The 23622-nt window shown below is 36.8% G+C and overlaps 1 protein-coding gene across 2 annotated transcripts in view; it reads left to right on the top strand.

The window, feature by feature from the left end:
- WIZ (WIZ zinc finger) overlaps positions 1-23622 on the top strand; it is a 60880-nt gene that overhangs the window by 26255 nt on the left and 11003 nt on the right. Inside the window, exons 2-5 of one of the 2 annotated variants that reach the window (XM_070937438.1) lie at positions 7530-7587; positions 8982-11503; positions 11724-12089; positions 21263-21430. In XM_070937438.1, the coding sequence (XP_070793539.1) occupies positions 7530-7587; positions 8982-11503; positions 11724-12089; positions 21263-21430 (3114 nt within the window). Of the gene's footprint in view, positions 1-7529; positions 7588-8981; positions 11504-11673; positions 12090-21262; positions 21431-23622 lie in introns of those variants that run through there. The other variant, XM_070937437.1, reaches the window with a different exon arrangement.

Genomic DNA, 23622 nt, shown 5'->3' with positions numbered 1-23622 from the left:
TATCTGATTTAATACACTTGTACCATCCTCCAAGGAAGGTGTTTTTCAGCCTTCCCTGGGGCCCAATGTTATAAAATTTCTCTGAGTGTTCTGGAGAGAATTTCACAGAACATCTGGAGCAGCTGATAATGGTTCTATTATCTTTCCAACATTGGCTTTCCATTTAGGTAATGAAATGCTGTTTACAATTTTGATCAGCATTGATCTGCAACTGAAGAATATTCCACTCTTCAGAACTGTAAAGGTAGGATGGGTAAATGCCAAGTTCTGCCTCTCTAATTCATTTTACCAGCAGTTGGCTCCTGACAAGATAAAATCTGTTGATTAAAGAACACATGTTGTACTTGGACACTATCTTGCTTGAAGTTTGTCAGTACTTTGACACAGAACCAAGATTTGGTACATCCTACATGACTGAATGCTTAAAACAACAATTTTTACAAGTAACCATATTTCGATAGCTAACCCAAAATCTAATGGTACAGAAATTGTGGCTCCTAATGCGAAAATTTCCTAGAAAAGAAACAGACTATTTCAAAATATAGCAATAGCACATAGACTTATATATTGCTCCACAGTACTTTACAGCACTCTCTGATGGTTTACAAATGTCAGTATATTATCCTCAACAAACTGGGTCCTCATTTTACCAGTCTCGGAAGGTTGGAAGGCTGGGTCAACCTCCTGCTTCCAATTTTTGCATCCATCGAATGTTACAGAGAATGCCATCATTCTATCTTAGTAGGTATAGACACAACCACTGTCTGAATATTTTTTTAAGGCCTTCATATGATGTATTTCAAGTGTTAGTCTGTGGCATATTTGTTGCTTGCTTGTTCCTTTACCGTTGATGGTTGATTCTAAAAAGCAGAAGCTATCCACCACTTTGATATCTTCATTATCAGTACTAAGGCTGGTTATTCTACCTGTTGTCCTTAGTTCTTCTTTAAATTCAATTTTAGTCCCATTTTTTTCAGTGTGCTCCTTGATTTTTGTTATTAAATCCTTTGTATTTTTAACTATCGGAGTTGATCAGTGATTAATAACTGACTACCATCATTGCACAGTTTATTGATGCTTCTTCCTCCATTTCTCACACTCATCTTCTTCCTATCCAGCTCCTCTTAATATATATTCAGCATGAAGGTTGAATAGATAAGGAGAGAGCATGCAGCCTTGTCACACTCCTTTGCCAACCTGGAACCAGCCTGTTTCATAAAGTTCTGTCTATACTGTAGTTTCCTGACTTGTATATAAATTTTTCATTAGGACAATGAAATTCCCATTTTTATGAGCATTTTCCACCGTTTGATGCATTCAACATAGCCAAAGGCATTCCTATTATCAATGAAGCACATGCTAAATTATTTCTGGTATTTGGGGCTATCTCAATTATCCATTGTGCATCAGCATAAATGTCTGATGTTCCTTGGCCTTTTCTAAAGCCAGCTTGAACATCTGGCATCTCTTTTTCCATATAGTGCTCTAATCTGTATTGGATGATCCTAAGCATTATTTGTGCTAGCATGTGAAATTAAGGATACTGTACAATACTTTGCACACTCTGTTAAGCCTCCTTTTTTGGTATTAGTACGTAGATTGACCTCTTCCAATCTGTTGGCCACTATGTCATTCTCCAAATATGTTGGCATAGCTTAGTTAGAGCTTTTACCGATTCTTCTTCTATTACTTGCCGAAGTTTTGTGGGTATTGTATCAGTTCCTGTAGCCCTCAGACTTGGTAGTCAAAAGCATGTTGATCTAACTTCAACTTCTACTTCTACTTCTACTTCTAGAGATTCTTATAAGTAAGGAATATTTTCTAAGGAATCTTGGCTGTTGACATCTTACTGTATAGTATTTCAGTACACTCCTATCTTTGTTTAATGTCCTTTGAATCTGTTGCTATCTGTCCATTGGTATTTTTAGCATACCAATTCGAGGTTGGAACTACTTCTGAATTCAGAGATCTTTTGAAAGACATTCCTTGTTTTTCCATATTTGTTTCCATTTTCAGTGTCTTTACACATGTTGTTGAAATCCTGCTTCATGTCTCTACTAACAAGTCTCTGTAATTCTTTGTTAAATTTCTTTCTGAGATTTTGGTCTTTCTTGGCTTTGGCTTCTTTACTTGGCAATTTCCATGGTTGTTTTGACTCCTTTTTTACTTTCTTCTGTTTCTTCATTTCTGGCAGTCTCTTTACACATTAATCCTTAAAGAAGTCATTCTTTAAATTCTTTCCACTGTTCCTCTCGTTTTCTATCAATTAGGTTCAGAACCTCAAAACAATTCCTAATTTATCCTTGAAAATGATGGGTGTATTTCAAGATCATCTCATACAAATTAACTACCGTAGTTTTCTTCTTCTTTAGTTTAACTTGGAATTTACATATGAGCAGTTTGGGATCTGTTCCACAGACAGCACCTGGCCATGTCTTTAATGCTATAATTGAGTTAGTTCATTTAGCAACAACATAAATCAATTTGATTTCCATATATTCCACCTGGAAATGTTTATGTATTGAGGTATTGTTTGGTTGTTTGAATTAGCCTTGGAGTGGCAGAAATTTATAAGCTGGTCTCCTGCTTCATTTTAGCTTCCTAAATCATACAATCCAATTATGTTTTCCTCTTTCATATTGACAACTTTGGCATTCCAGTCTTCAATCACAAGAAGCACATTTCACTTGCATCTTCTGTCGGTTTCAAATTGAACGTGATCATAAAATACAGCAACTTCCTCTTCTTCTGCATTGACAGCTGGAATATAAATTTGAATGATCACCATATTAAAGGGTAATACACAACAGCTCATCAATACTATTTGGTTATTGATTGCACTGTAGCGATGTACTGTTCTTACTATACTTATCGTAACTATAAAAGCAGTGCCGTTCCTTCTTTGTTTTTCATGTCCTGAATACTAAACAGTCTGATCTGATTAAAGATGTACAATTTCAATTCATCTCAATTCTCTAATGTCTAAAATGTCAATTTGTAGCCATTTCACTTAATCTTTCATTCTGTTGAACTTCCCCATGTTCTTGCTTCTTGTATTCTATGTTCTTTCTGTAATTCTGCCTTTGTAGCTTTGGATCTCCTTTTCCTACAGGGCAATATCAGCAATTAGACATCCTACAGGCTTTAATTCTAGCCATGTCAAAACACTATTAGTACTCTGAAAGATTCTGAGCTCTTCAATAACATATGGAGTGCCATCTGACCTGAGTGGCCTATCACCCAGCACTGTACTGTCAATCACTTTATATTTTCTATTCCATGTGGTTTCTTGCATTTTTACCAAGAAAACCACATGGAATAGAAAATATAAAGTGATTGACAGTACAGTGGTTTGCCATTGCTTTGTCTTGTGCAATATGAATTGCTGCCTTACCATTGTCATAACGCGATCATTTGCTTCCTATATCCTACACAAGTAGACTTCGCTTAGTGACTGCCTCACGTGGTTTACAGTTACACCTGTGATGAAAAAGTAACTTTGCAGCCAATCTTCCCATTTACAACCTTCACAGCAGGGGTGAAATGCTCCCAATTCGGATCGGATCACCCGATCCAGTAGCGATGGCGGCGGGTGGTTCGGAGAACCGGTAGCAAAAATCCCTGCACCTTCCCCCCCCCACCATGCCCAGCTGAGCCGTACGATTATCAGAGGCTTTTTTTTTTTACTTTTAAATGCATTTTTTCTACAAACTCTTCGGATGAAAAAATGCTTTTAAAAGTAAAAAAAAAAAGCCTCTGATGATCGCGCGGCTCAGTTGGGATCATCAGAGGCTTTTCAAAGCATTTTTTCCTGCAACCTCTTGGCCGAAGAGGTGGTTAAAAAAAATGCTTTGAAAAGTCTCTGACGATCCCAGCTGAGTTGCCTGATCTGCAGAGAGGCTTTTCAAAGCATTTTTTAAAAAGCCTCTCTGACGATCCCAGCTGAGTTGCCTGATCGACAGAGGCTTTTCAAAGCATTAGAAAAAATGCTTTTAAAAGTTAAAAAAAAAAAGTTGGCCATGCCCACCCAGTCACATTACCCCCACCCCCACCAAGCCACGCCCACAGAACCGGTAGTGACAAATTTTACATTTCACCCCTGCTTCACAGATCTGTAAAGAAAAGGAAAGCTAAAATAAGATTGTAAGCATAGTCATGGTTTCATTTAACAACTGCCTCGCTTAACAACTGAATTTCCAGTTCCAATTGTGAGTGCTCATTGAGGACTACATGGTTGGGGGCTTGGCTGTGCTCTGATTGGATGGGGGGTTGGCTGTGCTCTGATTGGATGGGGGTGTGTCCTGTTTAGGTAGGGGCTTGGTTGTGCTCGGGTTAGTCTGAGTTGCAGGGGGATATATATATATATATATATATATAAATATTGGAAGAACACCAGAAGCGTCGTGGCGAGACAGTCAGGGAATTAGCGGGCTCCGATGAGCTCCACGAAAACCCGGACTGACAAACCGCTGTCGAGCGGTCTTTGGACCAGAACCGTCCTATAGGGACGGGGAAGAAGGAGAGGCACCTCAGAGACCGAGAGGAACAGGCAAGTTCCTCGAAGGTCAGACGATTTTCTCTCTGAATCGGAAGCGGGGCCGGCAGCCATTGCAGCTGTCACAAAGCTGGGGCAACTGGGCCAAGCAACGAGCAGGAGCGGTGAAAGGAACGGAGTTTTGAAGCTGGGTGAGTGACAGCCAACCCAGATGAAGTAACAGCACTAAAAAGCTTTTAAATTTGGAAAAAACCCAGCGAGAAATTGGTGGCTAAAGGGCACAGGGGGAAGAAAGAGGATATCGGAAGCAGAATTTAAAGGAATAAAAAACCCGAAAAGAAAATTGACTTTTGGAAGGAAATTATTTGGAGAACATCAAAGATTAGAAGAAATAACCCTAAATATAGAAAAAGGATTGGAAAATATAAGCAGATCCTTTTTCCTCTTTTTTGAAGATTAAGATAAACAAAAGAGAACTGAAATAAGCCCCTGTAACAGAAGTGTTTTTATAAATTGAACAAATATAAAGAAAAAAGAGAGAAAAGAAAGTATTGCTTAATTGGGACTAGACTAGACTGAGTGGATATTTTTAAAGTGAAAGAGAAGAAAAGAAACTAGTAAAATTGTTAATAGAAACAAAATGGATACCATGTTAAATTGCCTATAAGAATTGTGGATTGTAGAGAGACATCTTCAGGAAGAAAAGAACTGAGCAACTTGTAACTTTTGTTTTGGAAAATTCTGAACTCTGTCTGAGATAATAGTGGTGAGAACTTTGGGGGAGGATTTTTCTGTTTCCAAACGGCTTGACTTTGGAGGAAGAAAGAAAAGGAAAAGAGATTTATAATGAGACTTTTAAAATTGGAATAAGTCTAATTTGGAAAAAGTAAAATGGAGCAAGAAATCAGAGAGATGATTATAATGATTTATTCGACTTTGAAAACGGAAATAAGGGAAATGAAGACATTGTTGCATGGAAAATCAAAATCTAAGGACTTAATAACTGAGATAGAACACATTCAATCTGACAAGCAATTAAAGACAGAGATACAAGATGCAGAGATTGAAAATAAAGAAGATAAAGACAATGAGATTAATTAATTGAACATGAGGACAGTAACAATAAAAAGGAGTTTTTTGGAGAGTATATTGAAATTAACAATGGGAAAAATAAAGAGGATGGGAAGAGACAAAGCTGGATAGAGAGATGGAATAGAAAAAAACACAAAAACTTAGATGATTACACTGGGATTAACAGTGGAATGACAAATAAGAGAGAAAAAGGTTGGAAATTACTAAGAAATATAGAGTAAAATAGAAGAGTCCAGGTCTTTGACTTACAAAATGATTACAAGGAGGTTAACAATGCTAAAACAAGAGAAAGAAAAGAGAGAGGAAACAATGGGACAGATAGGGCAAAATAGGGGAACTCAAGAAGTTAGAACACAAAAGAAAAAAAGGAGGAAAAAAGGGTAAAAATAAAAAAAAGGAAGAGAGAAAGGAAGAGAGAAATGAGAGAAGAATATGTTACAGATACTTAGAATTGAATTATGGATTGAAGCTAAAATATTTAAAAATTAGATTATGTAAAAAGAAAAGATATTAATGGATATAATGAATTAGTTTTTATTAAGATGTTGGATGGTACTATTTGAGAAATTGATGGGTATAATAATTGGGATATTGTTTAAATACCTATAACAATTGTATTGTTCTCAATATTCTCAATATTCTCAACAATGCATTTATTTAAGGAAAAAAGAAAAGAAAATTGAAACGATATAGGATTATGATTTAATTAAATAAGACTCATTTAATTGGCTTTTATATAAATGGTATTGTTAAATAGAGAATTTAGGGAAATAATTGCTAATTGTATTATGTTGTATTATTTGAATTAAGAACTTTGTTTAATTGTTAAATTGGTATATTTTTAAGATTAGAAATAAGATTTAAATTTGATAAAGTAATAATTAAATAAAGAATTAATGAATAGCATATGAAGTAATAATAAAATGTAGGAAAGTTTTAAAAATTGAAATAAGATTCAGAAATATAAATATGTTTGAACTGTATTGTTAATAGTGAAAATTTAGGGTAAGAATTGTGAAATTTATTATAAGGTATTATTTGAATTAAGATTTAAGGTGGATTAATAGAAGGGTTATTGTTTTGATTATGTTAATATGAGTAAGCTTACTATAAGATGGTAATAATTGAGATATGTGAGCCAAGATTAAGAAATAAATGTTATGGCAAAAATAGAATATATAAAATTGTGTTAAAGAAGGAACAAAAAGCTGAACAAATTTATGACCGGATCAATGCTCTGTTCCGAAAAGAGGTATTGTATGTTTATCTGTGTGTTAAAAAAAAAAACAAAAAAAAAAACCCCAAACATCTTTTTTATATTGTGGTGACAATATTCCAAGTGCTGTCTTACCAAGGCATTATAAAGTGGTACTAACACTTCATGTGATCTTGATTTTATTCCTCTGTTAATGCAGCCTAGGACTGTGTTGGCTTTTTTGGCAGCTGCAGCACACACATTATTTTAAGTACATTGTTCTTTATGTTTAAAATAGAAACAACTTCCCTTCAATCCAATTCAGAGGAAGAAAGATTTTAATATTATCAAATACACAATACCTCTTTCCTTGAATGCGGTTTAGAAAATGCAAAATATATGGTCTCACCCCTAATGGTGAAATTATTCAAGCAAAACCAAGCATGACTAAATAATTTAACTTGCATAAGAAAAATGCATGGACATGCTTAATTTCAAATCTGTTGTTATTTATTTTAAACTGCTTTACTGAAAAAATGATTATATCAAATTGTTTGTGTTCAAGATTAAATAGTGTGGGTTAGAAATCCCATGCTAATCCAAAATCACCCCCATGAAGGCACACAAGCTGGGTGAGTTTATCTGCTGGGAAGGCTGTATTGCTTTGAAATTACATGATTGTAAATTATACAAAACCGTCAATATTCTGTGCTGCCAGCTTGTAATGTTACTTTTTCTCTCTTGCAGATGAGGTCAGCCTTTCTCACGGTATCGTATCTATTACAACTCAGAAGAAAGAAGCCTGGTAAGTGTTCGCATTTATGAGAAAGAGTTAGCATTTTAACAGTCTGTGGACCAGTTTAGTTTTCACTTGTGTTGAAACATTAAGCTTAATTTAATGTCATGCAAAATAAGGTGTATAACCTCACCCATATAATCCTTTTGGGGAAATTTCATAGCCTCTCTTTGAATTGAGGCATAATCAAGCCAGATACATGTACATTGTAGATCAATGGATAACATGCAACGTGTCTACTACCTGAGGATTGATCCTAAGTGCATTTATTTGAGAATTGTGAAAAAGTATAAAATTGTGGAAGACTGCCAGAAAAAAAAATGAATATGGTTAAAGCTGGTGTAATATCATCCTTTATTTAAGCCTTTAAGTAGTATGTTGCTCCATATTTTAATAGTCCTTGCTGCTATATTAATAATGTAGTAGTAGTATAGCTGTGAAACTAAACAAGAGTTTCAGTCTCCCCCATTATTAACTTTGGCAAATAGCAACTATTCTGGCTGAGACTGCTAATTATTACTGCTAATTATTACTGCTAATAGCAATAGCGCTTAGACTTATATACTGCTTCACTGTGCTTTACAGCCCTCTCTAAATCATTTACAGAATCAGCATATTCCCCCCAACAGTTTGGGTCCTCATTTTACCAACATTGGAAAACTGAGTCAACCTTTAGCCTGGTGAGATTCGAAGTGCCAAATTGCAGGCAGCCAGCAGTCAGCAGAAGTAGCCTGTAGTATTGCATTCTAATCACTGTGCCACCACAGCTCAAATCCAAAGGCCATGATTTCTACATCCTTTTTCTATATGTTCAGCAAATAATATATACACATACTCTCTCATGTGGACATATGTGCTATATATATTGTATATTAACATGATGAAAGTTTGCTGAAGTATAGTTTGGGCAAGTTTGTCATTTATTCTAGAAAGCAAATAATGCATTTGCAGTTGTGTCGAAAGAATCTGCCATCCATAAGTGAACAAGGAATCTTAAAACAAATGGATGCAATGGTGAAAATTTTGCAGAAGAAAATACTTTCCAATATTGAATGAAGAAGCAGCTGCCAAAAGACCAGAAAATATGAGAACCAATTTTCATGCATGTTAAATACGCACAAAAGTTCTCTATTAATTTTTTTGTGTTTTTTGAAAGTTGTCCTGTGAGTTGCCTTGGTTCAATAATTGCTGCCTTATGATGTACTATTTCACCCAATGGAAGGTTGCAAGCAGACACAAGAGTTTTCATAGTATAAAGATATTTCCTTGGGGATTGTTATTATTTCTTTTTAAACTGGCATTGGATTTATAGCAGTTATGCCTTAATAGTCATATAGATTAATAATAAAAAAATTGCCTCAATTTATAGTTTTTAACTGACATGCCTTGACTGTTCTTTTCAGCAACAAGACAGAAGACTGTTTAAAATTCAGGAAAGGCTGTTGTAAAGCAGATCCTAACAGATCCGTGGATCAAAGAAGCACGAATGTCTTGTGGGATTGCTCTACGCTGGAGACAATGGGTAGTGTCTCCAGGGAAGAAAGCACTTTAGATAAACTTTCTGGTTTGAAGGATTCAGTGAACTCTAAGGAAGCTGAATGGAGAAATCCTTGTAACCCAAAGGAATTCACTTCTGCAATGGAATCCAAACTTATAACAATGCTGCAGGTGAATACTAAGGATTTAGGAAGGGAGACCGAGCACTTACACTCTCAGGCTTCACCACCACTTGTTGGAGTACAGACTGTTAGTGAAGATGAAAGATACCATAGCAGTGAACCAAAGCATATAGATACCTTCAACAAAGAACACTTGAACAAAAGTCAAGCGTTGGAGAAAGAAGACTTTCACAGATTTGGTTGGATTTCTGGGCACAGAGAAGGGCATGGGCTACTCCCCAAAAACACGAGTAAATCACCAGATGTAGCAACAAACCTGTCTGTTAAGAGACAGTCTGCGCGAGAAGCTTCTTTGTTGGCTTTGCCAGTATTTAGAAAAATGCTAAATCCGCACTTAAATAAAGCAAACAGTGTAGAGTGTGTGTTCTCTCCCTGGAAGGGACAGGCAGTGGATTCTGATATAGATGAAATAAATTCTGCTAATCCAACTGACTGGGCATTAGAGAAATCAGGACTTCAGACAGCTGTGGATCTTGTTGTCCATAAACATGGTTGGACTGTTACTGACAAAGACACTATGGAACATGTTCCCCTGAGGTCTGTGGAATCTCCTTCCTGTAGCACTTTTGATGAAACAAGACCTTATATGTGCAATGTCCTTTTGGAGGAGCAAGAAAAAGACGATGTTGGCCAAGAAGGGAATCCAACTGTTTACACATGCATTGAGTGTAGCATCTATTTTAAGATGAAAGAACATTTGATGGATCATATGCTTCAGCATAACAGAGGATTGGATCAGGACAAAGAAGACACTAGAGGTCTGGATCAATTGACCTGTAATGAGTGTGGGTGGGTTTTTGGGGACATTGAATCTCTAGACCAGCACAGGAGGCTTCATCAGCAATCAAGAGAAAAGATCATTGAAGAAATTCAGAAGCTTAATGAATTATCAGATGAAGGGAGGGATGCCAAGCTACAATGCCCAAAATGTGTGTTTGGAACCAATTCTTCTAAAGTGTTTGTTCGGCATGCAAAAATGCATGTTAGGGAGAGGAAAAATCAAGGTTTGAAGAATGTGTTTGGCAGTTCTGCTTGCAATGAACCACAGAATAGCTCTATGCACAATGTGTATAAACATTTCAGGCCAAATGAACCTATATCTCAAGTTGCACACGATGCACACAGTAAAAGTAAAAAGCTTAGCATTTGCACGCTTTGCAGCTTCCCTGCACCAGATGAAAAGATTTTAAAAGAACACATGAAATATGCTCATTCCCACCTGCCATGGAACATAGAGACTTTGGAAGCAGACATGAACCAACCTGGGACTAGTAGGGATGACTATAGCCCTAGCAAGTCAGGACGGTTTTTGGAAAGTGATTATTTGAGCAAAACAGACAGACTCTTTCCACAGTACCACTGTGAAACTATGCCCTTCTACAACTCTTTCCGTGAGTGCACAGGTCACCCGAAACTTCATAAAACTAATGGCACTAGTATAAAGGATATCCCAATGCCAGGATTTCGGGCCAGGAAACGAGCTCCCTATAACTCCTCACAGAATGTCTTGGCAATGTCCACTCTTACCTCATCAAAAGCTTATTCTCCATATGCCTTGAACCAAATGAGAAATAAAAGCACAACTCTGCCACTTGAGACTGAGACAGAAAATATCCAAAGCCATTCAGGTGGGTTGGAGGAACAACCGTGCAAATGGTTAACTATAAACAATATTAGGACAACTGAAGAAGAATTCCCTTTGACAACAGAAATAGAATTAGCACAGAAGAGATACTCTAAATCTTTTGTTATTCCTCAATCTGCCTTGGAACTCAAAAGGACTTTTGCAGGCACTTTGAAGGCAATGGATTGTACAACCCTATCAGCAGGACAGCAACAGCAGTTACATCAAATGGTTCCTATTGTTCTTGTTGAGGAAATTAATATTTATCCCCAAAAAAAGAAGAAGCCGAAGATGAAGAATCTGAGAAAAAAGTTGTCACCTGCAAGACACTTTGGAATGGAGGAATCTCTTCCCTTAGGTGTATTTCTGTTAGATTCCTCTCTAGAAGGATCTCTTGAACTGGATGATCTTCTGGGTACAGATTCCACAATGCTGAAAAATGAGGAGAGAAAATGCCCGTACTGTCCTGACAGATTCCACAATGGGATTGGTCTAGCCAATCATGTGCGGGGCCACCTGAACAGGGTGGGTGTGAGTTATAATGTCCGTCACTTCATCTCTGCAGAAGAAGTAAAAGCTATTGAGCAAAAATTTTCCTTCCAAAAGAAGAAGAAAAAAGGTAGTATGTATTCAATTTGTATTTTTTTCAATGTTTCTATTTTTTTTTTAAATTTCCTTGAAGATGGGTATGTATGCTCTCAATTTTCTTTCCTGAAAAGAGTTTTACAATATCTTTGTAATAGCTGGATATTATTACATTATGATCTAACAGAGATATTCTGAAGTATAAATGGCCTCTCGGTTTTATTATATGATACTGATTATTATTTTGTTTTTCGTAGTTGCAAACTTTGATCCAAGTACATTCAGTTTAATGAGATGTGAATTCTGTGGAGCTGGCTTTGACACACGTGCAGGGTTATCCAGCCATGCCAGGGCCCACCTGCGGGATTTTGGCATCACTAACTGGGAGCTTACCATTTCACCAATTAATATCTTGAAGGAGCTACTAGCCAATTCATCTGAACACTCCATGTTGCAGTATGTGATGGATACAGACCCCTCATCTCCAAATCAAGAAAGAGAGATGCTTGGGTTCGGGCCCTGCAAAACCACATTCCCCATATCTGATTACAGCATTTCACAATCAACTTTTTCCCCTTTCCCTTCTTCCTGGGGAGATGAGTCCATGCAGGCTTTCAGACATGGTAAGCACCTTTTAAACTGTATGTGTATCCAGGAAACAGTGCCAATATAATTTAAATATTCTGCCTTCTCTAGTTTCCTTGATAACAGCATGATATAAATGGTGGTGTTTGCTGAAAACATATGGGTAAGATGAACTGCAGTGGTTTTTGCAGGTCCATTGAAGAGGGCCATTGAAAGCTGATTTATAATGGGGGGCATCTGTTTTCACTAATATGACATGATTTTGTATGTCCTTAGGAGGGAAAAAGCGGCAGATGACAAAATTGCAATATAACATTGCACACAGAAGTACTGCAACAGTGTGTAGCTTACCTTGTTACATCACAAAATACTAGTTTGTTATACAGGTTTCAGGCTAATTTCAGCTTTACTATTTTTCATTTTCTCTACAGCATTTGATTATAGGTGGTTCAGTCCTAATGTAAGCCTGTACCTTGCTTTAGAGTTAGAGTTTTGAAGGAAAAAAGAACAGTAATATATTTTTTAAAGTATGAGGAGCAAAGCAGGAGTGAAATGCTCCCGGTTCGGACCAGATCGCCCGATCCGGTAGCAATGGTGGCGGATGGTTTGGAGAACCGGTAGCAAAAATCCCTGCCCCCCCCCATGCCCAGCTGAGCCGCACGATCATCAGAGGCTTTTTTTTTTTACTTTTAAAAGCATTTTTTCTACAACTTCTTCCAATGAAAAAATGCTTTTAAAAGTAAAAAAAAAAAAGCCTCTGATGATTGCGCAGCTCAACTGGGATCGTCAGAGGCTTTTCAAAGCATTTTTTTCTGCAATCTCTTCAGCCAAAGAGGTGGTTAAAAAAATGCTTTGAAAAGTCTCTGACGATCCCAACTGAGTTGCCTGATCGGCAGAGGCTTTTCAAAGCATTTTTTGCAACCTCTTCTGCCGAAGAGGTTGTAGAAAAAATGCTTTTATAAGTTAAAAAAAAAAAGTTGGCCACGCCTACCCAGTCACATTACCCCCACCCCCACCAAGCCACGCCCACAGAACCGGTAGTAACAAATTTTACATTTCACCCCTGGAGCAAACGGGGAAAATGTTAAAAGAGGATGACGGAAGAAGAGAAAATAGAGAAATAGAACAGAAAGAATTGGACTTCAGGCGAAAATGTTTAAAAGTATATGGGTGCTTCCAGGGTAAGTACTTGCAACATATAGGACCTAAAGTCTGCCTTTTTTCTTTTCACAACAGTGTTGTGGGGTTTTGTTTGCTTTTTTTTTTTATAAGCATGAAGAAATGGATAAGAATGAAGAAAATGAAAGAAAACACAAATATGATTTTTCCTGATTTTAATCTCCCTTATTCCGAAATATTTTCAATAAAATACTTCAGAAGTATGAGACAATGGACAAAAATCTAAGAACTTAACATAGATCTAAACTATAATATGCTGGTCTGAAACATATTGCATTAGAATTTACCAGGACATATTGCACTACCAGACAGAGGATTTTTTTTAAAAAAAAAAGCAAAATAAATTAATGTAATAAATTATTGAGGCAAATAGTCATCTCATGGTTGGACTGCTGTATGTGCTCTACATGGGGCTACCCTTGAAGAGAATTCAGAGATTCCAGCTGGTGCAGAGTGTGATAGTGCAGGCAGTTCTTGGGGCCCAAATAATGACCCATGTAACCACTGCCCCACATGCTGCATTTGGTGCCAGTCTACTTCCAGTACAATTCAAGGTGTTGGCAATCACCTTTAAAGCCCTTCGTTGCATGGGTCCAGGCTACGTGAGAGAAGTCTCATCCCACTGGGATTGGCTCATCTCACCTATGCCAGTAGAGGAAGCATGCTGCCGGCTCCATCAGCCCAATTATTCCAGCTGGCGGGATCCAGAAGAAGGGTCTTCTCTGGAGTTGCACCTGCCCTCTGCAATAACTTGTCCTATTATGTGAGGTCAGCTCTAGGCTACCTGACCTTTCATAAGGGCCTAAAGATCTGATTGTGGCAGTTGGCTTGGGGCCTCAATTGGAGTTCAAAACAGTGGAGGTGGTTTATCAATTAACAACAGACCCCACCTTACCCTCATCGTGCCCCACCCTACACATTTGTAATTGGATCATACCATTTGTAGGCATTCTTGTGTGTGTGTGTGTGTGTGTGTGTATAAATTACATTGTATATAATTGTATTTCCTCTGCGGCTTCTGTTCAGGGACTTGCTTTCTCCTCTTGACTTCTGTTCTAGAGGCTGAGTGATTCATTCTTCTTCCCCACTCAGCCTCAGAAAGCTGGAAATGAAGTTAACCTTGACAGTAGAATTCATATATTTATACCAAGAATACTAACAAAATAAATATCACATAAATTTAAAATGCTAAGATTTCTGTTTACTGCTGATTTGGGATACTATGGGAAATGCATATATGTGTTGTGGTCCGCCAGCAGCCTGCGGAGCTGGCATCAGAGCCAGACAGTGAGGAGGTTGGGGAGGAACATGGGCTAGTCTGGGGAAGGCTCGGACGAGGGCTCTGTCAGAGGCAGAGATGAGGCCAGGGCCATCTGGGAGTTATGTGTGGACTCCGGAGCCTCCAGAGTCGGACATCAGAGAGGCAGAGGAACAGGGGGAGCCTATTCCTAGTACGCACATGCACAGAGCTGCCAGAAGGCAAGAACAGTTAAAACAAAAGGGACGACTCGGGAGAAAGGCTTGGAGATGATTGGCCCCTTCCATAAGACCTAAAGGAAGAGCAAAGGCACGTGGGCCTTTGCAGGAAGCAACGTTGTGGATGGTGTCTGTTTGTACTTTGAAGTTCCGTTTTTTACTGTGTTTCCGTGTGGCCTTGCCAAGATAATTGCCAATTAGGTCTTTGGCAGCGTGTCAAAGAAGATAAAGGAAGCCTAGGTCAGAACAATATGCACATGTTGCCTGGTTCTGCTTTAGAAGAGAAAAGTACAAATGTGATGAAGGCATTAATTTGTAACATGACCAACAACACATGCTCATTATATGGAAAATGACCAAGCCAAGGTATCTGTAATTAGCTTGAGATTATTGCTGACAAAAAGCAATTTAAAGAGATGATGGTGAAACAGTTTCAGTCTGTGAAATGCTGAACCACATTCACACTATAATAAACCAGTAAGTAACTTTTCAAAGCGTCAAAGCTAGAATTGTTTGAAAAAACATTGATGACATAATGCAATCCTTATTCATTTTCTTCCTAATAGTTAAGTAATACATTTTAACCTTTATAGTGTTTTTAAACCAGGCTTTTATGGTATGTTATGGGATGGAAACACAAGCAACATATGAAATATGGATGATAAAGATAATGATGATGATAATGATTTCAGGAAAAGCCATGTTAGACTTATTTTTGCAGGAAAATAAAAACATTAATTAATGAAAAGTTCCCTGATAAAATTAATATGGAGACATAATCATCTAATGCCAATTAGAGCCCTATACTGGGTGGAAAAAGAGATGCCAGATGTTCAATCTGGCTTTAGTAAAGGCCAAACAGTAGGAGAAGTTATTGCTGATGCATGCTGGATAATGGAGAAAGCCAAAGAATACAAAAAAGAGGTCAGTGTATGCCTCATCAATTAGAGAAAAGCCTCTGATTGTGTTGATCATGTCAAGTTGTGGAAAGTGCTGAGAAAAATTTGGAATCCCAGAACATCTCATTGTCCTCATGAGAAACTTATGCACAGGTCAGGAAGCCACAGTATGGACAGAGCTTGATGAAAGAGACTGGCTTTAGATCAGCAAAGGAGTGCAACAAGGCTGCATGCTTTCCTCTTATTTATTCAACCTATATGCCAAATATATATTAACGGAAGCTGGATTGGAAGAAGATAAGCATGGTTTTAAACTGGAGGAAGAAAAATCAATAACCTGCACTATATTGATGACACTATTCTGATAGCTAAAACACAAAGGGTCTGCTGTACATCAAATCCCACAAGCTACTTAGAGCAATTTGAACAATGGTAAGCAATCTGTTTTTTTTTGGGGGGGGGGGAAGCACAACTTCATCGAAAATTAATTATACAGATGCATTGATTTGTTGTTACTCTGCTTTTTCTCCCATTCTTTTTCAGAATGCCTCATTTTAAACATATCATGACCATATGTATGTTCTATCCCCATATAAATAGGGAGGAATAACGGCATGATGATGAGATGCTCTTATCTTAAGTTAGCATCAAAGTAGGTAACTTTTTTTTAAAGCTAGTGGTGATATTTGAAATGTTGACAGCATGTTATCACTTCCCAAAATGGTTACTGTGGAAGAGTTTACATGTTCAAAATGGATGCCATGGAAAACATGGCTAGTCAAAATTATATCCATACATTACAAAATAAATTGTGCAAGTTTGCACTTTTGAATCTCCTCATTTCTCCATAGGATAGTTTTCAATCCCATACCTATTTTTTGCTGGTCAATCAGGCCTATTTCCAAACAAAGCCAAAGACTTATACATGAAGGTGGTCTTTATCTTATGATCACAATTGAACCCAAAATTTATGTTGCTAAGCAAGATAGTTGTTAAGTGAATCACTGCAGATGTTAAGTTAGTAACATGGTTCTTAATTGAATCTGGCTTCCCCATTGACTTTGTTTGTCAGAAGGTTGCAAAAGGAGAATACACAATGCTAGGACCCTGTGATTGTCATAAATACATGCTAGAATTTTGATCAGGTGGTATGAGGGTGCTGCTACAGTTGTGTGAAAAAAGTTATGTCACTTTTTTCAATGCCGTTGTAACTTTGAAAGGTCACTAAATGAACTGTTGTAAGTTGAGAACTACCTGTACAGTATTTGTATTTTCTAAGAAAGTCTAGGAATCCAAACATCAGCAAGCATATTTTTAAAATACATTTTCTGAGGCTAGCTTTTACTTCTCAATATACCATGCTCCATTAATACATTTTAAAAACAAACTAAAAAACTACTATTTCTAATATATCAGTAACTTAAATATAGACTATTCAGCATTTGATTAATCAAAACCTAAAAATAATTCTATTATTGTATATTAAATAATTTCAGTTCTTTAATCTGTATTTACATGGGAATAAATCTCATCTCATTAGGAATTCTTGGTAAATGTAAGATTGTAATACAATAATATAATCTATTTTTCTTACATACAAAAGTCAATTCTATTGTATCTTTTGTGAAGCAAGACCCAGTGAATTTCATAGGACTTATTTTTTGGTAAATGGGTATGGAATAGAAGTCTAGAGCTGCAATGTGTATATGAATATGTATTAAAATACAGAGTACCCGCTATTTTGAAAAAGTGAAGAAAGTGTTGAAGAGCTTACAACTTTAATAAATATGACCACATTATTGGAAGACAGACTGTGATTAGTGCATCTTAATAGAAAAAATTAGGCAAAGAGCTTTTTGTTATGACTCAGTTAAAGTTATACCTCTCTATCCTTCAACCAGCAGAATAATTAATCAGCATACATTTGGGGCCACATTACTACCCCTTTATCTCAGTTGTGGTGTGCAGTTGATGGACTATTCCTCATTTACCATAGAGAAAAGTTTGCCCTCTCCCCAGCTGGCAGAAAACCATTCATTTACAGAACTGTGATGAGTAGTAATTTTGACAGGTACAATACTTAGTAGTCTATCAGATTTAGCCATTTGTCAGAATTTCAGGCCAGGAATCAGTTTGGAGATTTGGTACATGTAGGAAAATTTAGTTTGAAACACAATTTCATTAGGTTTCATGCTACAGTATCTTTTTTCCTAAATAAAATGCAATGAAACCCATGTAAAAATAGTGGTCATGACACATGTCTTTGGAAGAGCATTTCATAATAATGGGAAGTTCCAGGTAGCCATGTTGGCAGTTGTGACAGATATGTGTGCTATAGTACAAAAGAATTATTTTGTAGTTTGGATTTAGATGTTTGATTAAAAAATAATCTTTTGAAAGAAATAACTGTTTTGTGGCACTGAAATAATTTTTTCACCCTCAAATCAATCTTGGTCCTGATATCATCATCGACACCTCTTGTAATTTTTTAGTAATTGTTTAGAATTTCCATTGCATTCTTCCTCAGAATTTTCAAGCAAATGTTTCTCACAAAATATATGTACTTTAAAGCTTTAGTAATCCCAGAATTCATGTATATCTGTGATAATCATTTTTATGAAATTCTTCACTTCTTTTTATAGTTCTGAATCTTAGGATCAGTACTGAATGAATTAAATTCTAGGTGTTTGCTAATTTCATAAAAGCTGCGATTTAGACATGCTATCTGTTCATAAAGAAAGAGGTATCAGTTGTGTTAATGATGCTACATTCTTTAGGGTAGAATCTGGAAAACATTTCCGCTTAAGAGTTCAGCTAAACTGATTAATTTATCCAAATCCCATAGCATTATAGAGAGCTTAAATTGTGATTAGTTACTCCTTTGGTCTGCTGGAACAGTAAGCTGAATTTCCTTATATGGTTTTGGACAAATCGGTACTTCAGTGCAGGAATGGTTCCCCTTGAATCTCTAGCTAGGCTGTTAATAAGAAAGATCGCGGGTTGCTCCCGATCTCTGGATACTTCTTGGCTCTACCGGAGCTGGCTTTTCTAGCTTGGCTCGGCGCTCGATTACTTCAGCTGAGCTATCTCAGCTGGAGTTTTCGGCGCTCCACCGTCCCGCCTCGCTGCCGCCCTGCATGTGCCGGAGCCAAGATGGCGGCCTCCACCCTCTCTCAGCCCAAGGCGACAAAAGCGGTGGCGGCGTTGCGGCCCCGAGACGAGGAAGAGGGTGCGGGGCCACCTTCGGAGGCCGGTAAGACCCTGGAAGTCAAAACAAACCCCCCCCCAAAAGGGGGGGAAACTCGGCTTGCCCAGTAGGAAGGCCGAGCTCGGCGTGACAGCTTAGATGTCGCTTCCCTCTTCGGATATCCCCTTTCCCGGCCTCCGGATCAGCCCGGGCTGCTCCCGAAGAGATCGCGGCGCTGTTTGCTCCCTGGAGGGAGGTGTCGGAGAGGGCTGAGTGACAAGTAGCTGCGCCCCGTTTCTCCTCGCCCTTCCGATCGCAGGCCAGGATCTCTTTTCTGTCAAGGCCTCGGTTCCCCACCACAGTGGTCAGCATTCATTCATCCGCCTTTTCCTTCAGCTTGCAGCACCCGCAGCCACTGGCCAGCGCCTGTCGCGGCTGGTCCCTGCCTCTTAATACGGGGGAGCCTGGTCTTTGGAGAAGAGTTCGCTTCATCAAGCATCTTTGTCCTTGGGGGGAGGGGAGGGTGGTGAGGATAATCATCTACGCTCAATGGTTACTATTTCATCATCGTGTCAGTTCTAAACACGAGCTGCCTCCATATCTGCCTTCTGGTGGGTTTTGAAAAATCCTTTTAAAATGTAGTGCTTATTAACTCATCTAGCTAAAAACCTAAAGGTATATATGAAAGGGATTGGTTACACTGGGAATAAATGTATAAGATGTTAGTGCTGTGGTAATTGCTTCATATATGCCCGAGTTTAAACACTCCAGAATGATTGATTCTGTCTTTAAAGCTAACTGTAATAGAAGATAAAATAATGCAACAAAGTAATTATATTTTGAGGTGCTGTTGATTCTGTTAGTTTCCTGAGTTTATAAAATATAGTTTATATAAAATATATATATGATGCGTAGTGATAATTGAATCCGTTTTATTTAATAGAAGGTCCCTAAACTTACTGTTGCGTCTCTATGTTCTTCTTTGTAATTTGAACCTACGTATATTTACCCAGAAGTTATTTTAAAATATGTTTTATTAAGTACATTCTTACCCTGCTTTTGTTCCATGGAGCTTAGGGTAGGGTAAATTGTTTAATAGCAGACCTATGAAATAAAATAGGTTGAGGTAGTGAAGATCCAAGGTCACCCAGTGATCTTTATGGCTGAGTGGAGAGTTGGTCCCAATACACCATGCTAACTCTTTGCTTTAATAGAACCGTGGTTCATGCACAGTTCTGATTGAAAGTTTCCCCCTTCCATTATGAAGAAAAATTGCCTTTGTAATTTTTTCCCCCAACATCTTTTTTCAGATTATTTTATTTTATTTTACCAGTTACAAATTATATTTTGTAAATTGTGTAATTGGCATATTGACCTTCAGATAATTATTTCAATTAACTAGATTTTATTGTTACAATTTTTCCTCTACATGTGTACTGAATTTTTATATGCTTGACAGAATTGTAGATGCCACTGAGTGAGGTACTTTGAAACTAAATCCAAAGAGATTCTGGATCAAAGAAGGAAATACTTTTTCAGACACAGCATAATTAATCACTGTCAGTAGTTGTAGAATAGGCAACCAATATAGTTGGATTTAAAAGGGGATTGAATAAACTCCTGAAGTAATAAATGAATATGCTTTTAACCGCTCCCTTGGCTGTAGGCAGCATTTTTATAAACTAATTGCTGAGAATAAGGTAATAGAAAGAGACTATCATTCTCCAATCCAGAATGAGAAATGAATCAAATTGGTCACTTATGTGTCAGAACATGCTGTACAAGGTGCGCTTAGGATCTCACAGCAGGGCTTTTCTTATGTTCATATGTACAAGCAGGAATTAGTTTTATGAAATTGAAACTGGCATCTAAGCGAGGATTTCAGATGTTATATTACCTTTCATTCATAAATTTGTTTAGTTCATCCAGTGAATATTGATTCTAAATATTTTATGACTTCCTACCCAAGGAAACAATCATTTTTTTAATTTACCAAAATAAAAAAAGTTATTTAATTATCTCTAGTATTTTTATTTTGTTCCTTTGGGTTTGAATGTTTCAAGCTTTTAAATTTAGCTGGCTGTTATATTTATGTATAATGGATTAATCTGATTTGTAATATTTGTACATATGGTTTTTTTCATATTTTGATTTTTAAAAGCCTTTGAATGTCCCATATACATTTTGAAGAAAAATAAGGATTGTATTATGAATATCCTATGTTAATGTTCAATTTTTTTCTAATAAGATACATATGCAGCAAAACTAAATGTAATTGATCTTTATGGAACTTAATTCCAAACATAGGATTGTATTGTTAGCTTAGTATAGTTTATGTCCATCAGGAAAAAGATTTTTTCTTAACTAACCTGGACAAAGTAGTGAATAGCCTATATACTACCTAATATTGTCACACTCCTAATCTACAGTTTTCAATTCAATCCCTATATTCCCTTCTGTTGTTTGATAGTTATGGTTTCTGAGGAAGAAGAGGAGATGATTACCTCAGCGATGAGCTCCCCACTCCTACAGAAGAAGAATTCTCTGGCTGGGTCACTAGATCAGATTCCAAACCGAATAGGAACCTCACTCTCTCCTGAATCTTCAAGCAACAAGGCAGACTCCCAGGATGCCAAATGTGAGTCTACCTTCTCTCACGGTTGCTACTGAACTTTGTGTGGTATCCATGATGGAGAAACTCTTCTCTGTGCCTCAGCTTACTTTTAATACATATCTGATCACCTAATAACTTCTGTAAAGGATGTGTAGGGTGAATATTAATTATACATTTTATTGTCCAATATGGAATTTTCATGATTAAAAACTTTTATTAATCTAGATAAAATATTACAGAAATAAATCTATAAAACACTTTAAAATGTTTATGTGTATAATAATAAAATAGTTCTACTAATGATTTTATTCTAATGGTCTGTAAAGTTACTTCAGGTGATCCTTCATCTGAATGTCAAAAGAAAAACAAATTTCAGGAGATTATGAAACCCATCTCAAATTTTGCAAGTAAGATTTAGCAACCTTACATATATTGGATTTTTTCATTTTTTTAAATGTAATTTTTAATTTAATTTTGGAATATCATAGATGCTGTTTGGGTGAGTCAATTGTAATCTTTAAATGCTCCTCCTACTGCTAATGTAAGTAGCCTACTTAAAGACTTTCTTATTTCATCAAACTGGCATGACCTAAGTCTTTCCCCTTTTTAAATGGAAATTTTAAATTTGGTTTTAAATCATTGGGGTTTTAAATTTGTTCAGCCAAATTATTTAATTTGTTTTATTTTATTTTAAATTTTGTATTTATATGTTTTATTCTATGGCTGTTCACCGCCCTGAGTCCTTCGGGAGTAGGGCGGTATACAAATTCAATAAAATAAAATAAATAAAATAAATAAAGGAAAGAGCTGAGAAATGCTGTTCTATATATTTTCATGTATTTTAAAAATAATTCAAAATTGTATGTGAAATTAATAGATTGTTCATTAATAGAATTACCATTCATCTAACTGAAGTATCCTTTTTCAGATATGAATTGTTGACCATAATATGCGTAGGTACTTAATGAGACTCAAAATATTTTCTCGTTGTTATAAATTGTAGCCACAAATCTTTTTGTATGTACAGAGACAGCATGATAATAGAAGATGTCCGTAGAATTATCCAATCCTGCACTACTGGCTAAATGAACAATACTAGAACAGTGCACTGTGCCACATCTTTACTGAACACGTTGAATCAATATTTATGTTTTTTTCTTAGAAAAGTAAATTTTAGTTTTAGGATAACCACCTTCTTAAGTGGTAAGTTGAATTAGATGTTCCAGTCTATATATCAGGCTTCTACAAATAAGTTAACAATCAGATATGAGTCTAAGGTGTTTTCTATAAAAAGGAGAGTTCACACAACTGGAATCTGTTCTTCCTGATCCAGGTTTGTGGAAATGAATTATGTTCTGATCAAGAGAGATCTCTACAGACTTTGGAAAACGGGTTGGTAATGCCCTTGTGGATGAAAATGGTACTGAAATCATTGCCAAAGTTATTGGCCTCTGTCAGACCATGATCAGGAAGATAGCATACAGATTGAAAAAATGTACTCTAGTATCATTGTTATTCTTCTCAGGAGTGGTCCAGCAGAAATTACTCTGAAAACAAAGTATACAATACTATGGGAAACTACAAAGAGGTAATAATGAAGGATCTATGAGCCGTTCTTGCATTGTCTCTTATCAGTGTTCATGAGCCCATCATTTAAAAAAAGCAATGAACAAGTGTTTGCACAAATGAGACTACAATGGAAATGTTTGCCATTCATGAGAAGTATTACATCTGGAGGGCGAAAAAACTGCATTCCAACAAAGAAACTTGTCTCAGCTATAAATCGTCGTAGCCAGATAATCATTTGCAGCTCCTTTGCATCTTCAGAATCTGAAAGTCTGACATTCATTGATGGAACAGTAGATTCTGGATTGTATCGGCAAATTCTACAAAAAAAAAAAAAAAATCAGGATATTTATACTTAAGCTGAAATTTAAACAAATGCAGATCATGAAACGTGATAATCTTAAGCAACCAAGAAATCTACTTGGGACTGGCTGAAGGAGAAGAAATTTCATATTGGAATGACTGAGCCCAAACCCTCATCCTAATTGAATCTTGTGGACAAAACAAGCCCCAACATTACAATGAATTTAAGTAGCTCTGTAAAAAGAAGCGGGTGGAATACTTCAAAACTGATATGTAGGACTCACCAACAGATACAGGAAACTTTTAGTTGAAGTCATTGATATTAAAGGAAGTATCACCAGTTATTA

Source organism: Pituophis catenifer, unplaced genomic scaffold (assembly GCF_029215685.1).
Source record: "Pituophis catenifer annectens isolate HBS135680 unplaced genomic scaffold, rPitCat1.0.hap2 SCAF_2, whole genome shotgun sequence".
Taxonomy (NCBI): Eukaryota; Metazoa; Chordata; class Lepidosauria; order Squamata; family Colubridae; genus Pituophis; species Pituophis catenifer.
The sequence above is the reverse complement of the archived record's forward strand: the minus strand, read 5'-3'. Positions and strand labels throughout refer to the sequence as shown.